The sequence below is a fragment of the Diospyros lotus genome, chromosome 9 (genome assembly GCF_014633365.1).
Source record: "Diospyros lotus cultivar Yz01 chromosome 9, ASM1463336v1, whole genome shotgun sequence".
In the NCBI taxonomy this organism is placed as follows: Eukaryota; Viridiplantae; Streptophyta; class Magnoliopsida; order Ericales; family Ebenaceae; genus Diospyros; species Diospyros lotus.
Window position 1 is genome coordinate 1,093,631 of NC_068346.1, and position 1,827 is coordinate 1,095,457.

Below are 1,827 nucleotides of genomic sequence, written 5' to 3' on the forward strand. Positions count from 1 at the left end.
TCATGCTAATCAGCCCACTTCTCAGAAACCCATCAATCTCCCTCCTCTCTCTCTCTCTCCCGTTGAAGATGGCTGGATTGACTAAGACTGTGTTGACAATGGCGGTTTGGTCACTGGCCGTGAGCTTGTGCTTCTTCTCATATTCGGCATCAGCACAGCTCAAACAGAACTACTACGCCAACGTCTGCCCCAACGTGGAAAACATCGTCAAAGACGCAGTTACTAAAAAGTTTCAACAAACGTTTGCCACTGTCTCAGGCACCCTTCGCCTCTTCTTCCATGATTGCTTTGTCCAGGTAATCGATCGTCATTAATTAATGTCAGGCAAGTTAATTAAATTATAATTAATTTGTTCTAAACTGTACATGTTGATAATCGGAATACACAATCTAGGGTTGCGATGCTTCGGTTATAGTTGTGTCTACCGCAAACAACAAAGCGGAGAAGGATCACCCGGACAATCTGTCGCTGGCCGGCGATGGATTCGACACCGTGATCAAGGCGAAAGCGGCGGTGGATGCCGTCTCGAGTTGCCGGAACAAGGTCTCCTGCGCCGACATTCTTGCCATGGCAACCAGAGACGTCATTGCACTGGTAATTTCTACGTTATTTTGATCATCAGGTTTGATGGCTTCATCTTCTTTGTGGCTATCTGATCTGGCAATTGATAAGAGGGACTGAAACTGTATGATCTTGTGATGAAAATGCAGGCCGGAGGACCGTCGTATGCGGTGGAGCTGGGAAGATTGGACGGGCTGAGCTCGACGGCGTCGAGTGTGGACGGGAAGCTGCCTCAGCCTGGCTTCGGCTTGGATAAGCTCACTTCCATGTTTGCTGCTAATGGCCTGTCTCGAACCGACATGATTGCCCTCTCAGGTAAACAAAATCAATCCCCCTTAATTAATTATCTACTCATTTTCTTGTTATAAATTTCTACTTCTTCATTAAAAGTCTAAGTCACCCAAAAATTGCAACCCAATAAGAATCAAACTTGAATAAAGATTAAAAGTGTCCAATTTGAATAAAAACCCTAATAATTACCTAACAGAGTTATCCATAATGACTTTGATGGCACTCAATACCGTTCAAAAATTGACCGAAACTCACCTTTCGTTTTAACCATCTTTTTAAAAAAAAAATAAAGTCTTAAAGTCCAGCATTAATTAGCTATCTTCCCTACTAATATTACTAATGGATAATTTCAAGCTAAAGATTGATTGCTTGCATCCATGCATGCATGTCACCATCGAGGGCTTTAATAGTCAATGAAAATGCCACGGCTTGGTACCCTTTTATGGTTTCATTATTAATTAATAGTTAATTTAATGTTATTATTCTATCAATTTAGTCAAGAGATGGACTAATTAACATGTAATACAGAATATGTACACCCTTTGGACGTCACAAGAGTGGTTGCCAGTACTGAGTCAATTGGTCTTTATATATATAAACCATTAATTGGGTTAACAATAGGGTGCCTTTGATTGTAAGGCGGAAAGAAAATGAATTCTAGAGAATTGAATTTTTGAGAAAATAAATTCCTGAAAATTGGAACTTTAACTTGTTTGATTGATATACTTTTTTACTTGAAAAATAATATTATTTTACATCTTTGGTGTTTGATTGGTAATATTTTTTATAAAATTTGGTCATTTTTCTGACATTTTGTATTTGATAAATATTATTTTCTATGAAAAATAACACATTCTTCATAGAATTCAATGGTAAAAATGTATTGAAAAATATTAAATTTCTATACAAACATACATATATATAAAATATATATATACACACATATATATATCAATACCGAAAATTCTTCATCTC

General features: G+C 37.5%; 1 protein-coding gene across 1 annotated transcript; it reads left to right on the top strand.

Moving 5' to 3' along the window:
- Positions 1-1,047, top strand: LOC127809715 (peroxidase 50-like). The gene is made up of 3 exons (XM_052348735.1): positions 1-296; positions 394-594; positions 711-1,047. Exons 1-3 carry the CDS (start codon positions 3-5, stop codon positions 927-929), a joined length of 714 nt encoding a protein of 237 aa, XP_052204695.1. The 5' UTR covers positions 1-2; the 3' UTR covers positions 930-1,047.
- The last annotated feature ends 780 nt before the right edge of the window (positions 1,048-1,827 follow it).

Excerpts from the sequence above, each read along its gene's own strand:
- LOC127809715 (XM_052348735.1), top strand. The coding sequence starts at position 3 with ATGCTAATCAGCCCACTTCTCAGAAACCCATCAATCTCCCTCCTCTCT. Across the intron at positions 297-393 it reads TCCATGATTGCTTTGTCCAG|GGTTGCGATGCTTCGGTTAT; the intron begins GTAATCGATCGT and ends TACACAATCTAG. Across the intron at positions 595-710 it reads CCAGAGACGTCATTGCACTG|GCCGGAGGACCGTCGTATGC; the intron begins GTAATTTCTACG and ends ATGAAAATGCAG.